At 38.9% G+C, this 904-nt stretch overlaps 1 protein-coding gene across 1 annotated transcript in view; it reads left to right on the top strand.

The window, feature by feature from the left end:
• LOC100940514 (complement factor H-related protein 1) overlaps positions 1 to 904 on the top strand; it is a 9,435-nt gene that overhangs the window by 4,132 nt on the left and 4,399 nt on the right. The window contains exon 2 of the mRNA XM_003792361.3: positions 647 to 841. Within this exon, the coding sequence (XP_003792409.1) occupies positions 647 to 841 (195 nt within the window). The remainder of the gene's footprint in view (positions 1 to 646; positions 842 to 904) is intronic.

Here is a 904-nt window from a genome sequence, read left to right as displayed (position 1 = left end):
TCCCTCCACCACACCCTGTCATCCTTTACCTCACTCTATCATCCCTCTACCTCACTCTATCATCCCTCTACCACACTCAGTCATCCCTCCACCACACTCTATCATTCTTCTACCTCACTCTATCATCCCTCTACCACACTCTGTCATCCCTCTACCACACTCTATCATCCCTCCACCACCCTCTGTCATCCGTCTGCCACACTCAGTCATCCCTCTACCACACTCAGTCATCCCTCCACCACACTCTATCATCCTTCTACCACACTCTGTCATCCCTCTACCACACTCAGTCATCCTTCTACCACAGTATGCATTTCAGGGAGGTTTGCTGCTCATACACTCTGTCTTGATTCTTAAATTCTTGTCATGGCTTTCTTCTTGAAAATAATACAAAAGAGCTCATATTTCATATAACTCCAACATGTAAATCTCATTTTCATTGACAATGACCTTCTCAAATACTCTTGTCTTCTTAATTGAAGATCTCTCTTCGTTCCTGGCTACTGAGCATACTAGAAAGCTTTTAAGCTAAAAGTTTTAAGCAAAATGAAGAAAAATTTACCAATGAGATGATTAAAATCTGATTTACTGATTCAGTAATGTATAATAGTATTTTAATTCTTTAGTTTTATTTATTTTTTTCTAGTGGGATTTTGTGATTTTCCAAAAATAAAACATGGTATTCTATATGAGGAAAACAAATATAAGCCATTTTTCCCACTTTCTACGGGACAAGTTTTCTATTACTCCTGTGAATATAGTTTTGTGTCTCCTGCAAAATCCTTCTGGACTCGTATAACATGCACAGAAGAAGGATGGTCACCAACACCCAAGTGTCTCAGTGAGTAAATGCCCTCATCATTATGAAGATTAATTCAGTGAATACAGAAGAACGTGCTGGATG

Source organism: Otolemur garnettii, unplaced genomic scaffold (assembly GCF_000181295.1).
Source record: "Otolemur garnettii isolate 467f Iridium unplaced genomic scaffold, OtoGar3 scaffold00055, whole genome shotgun sequence".
In the NCBI taxonomy this organism is placed as follows: domain Eukaryota; kingdom Metazoa; phylum Chordata; class Mammalia; order Primates; family Galagidae; genus Otolemur; species Otolemur garnettii.
The sequence above is the reverse complement of the archived record's forward strand: the minus strand, read 5'-3'. Positions and strand labels throughout refer to the sequence as shown.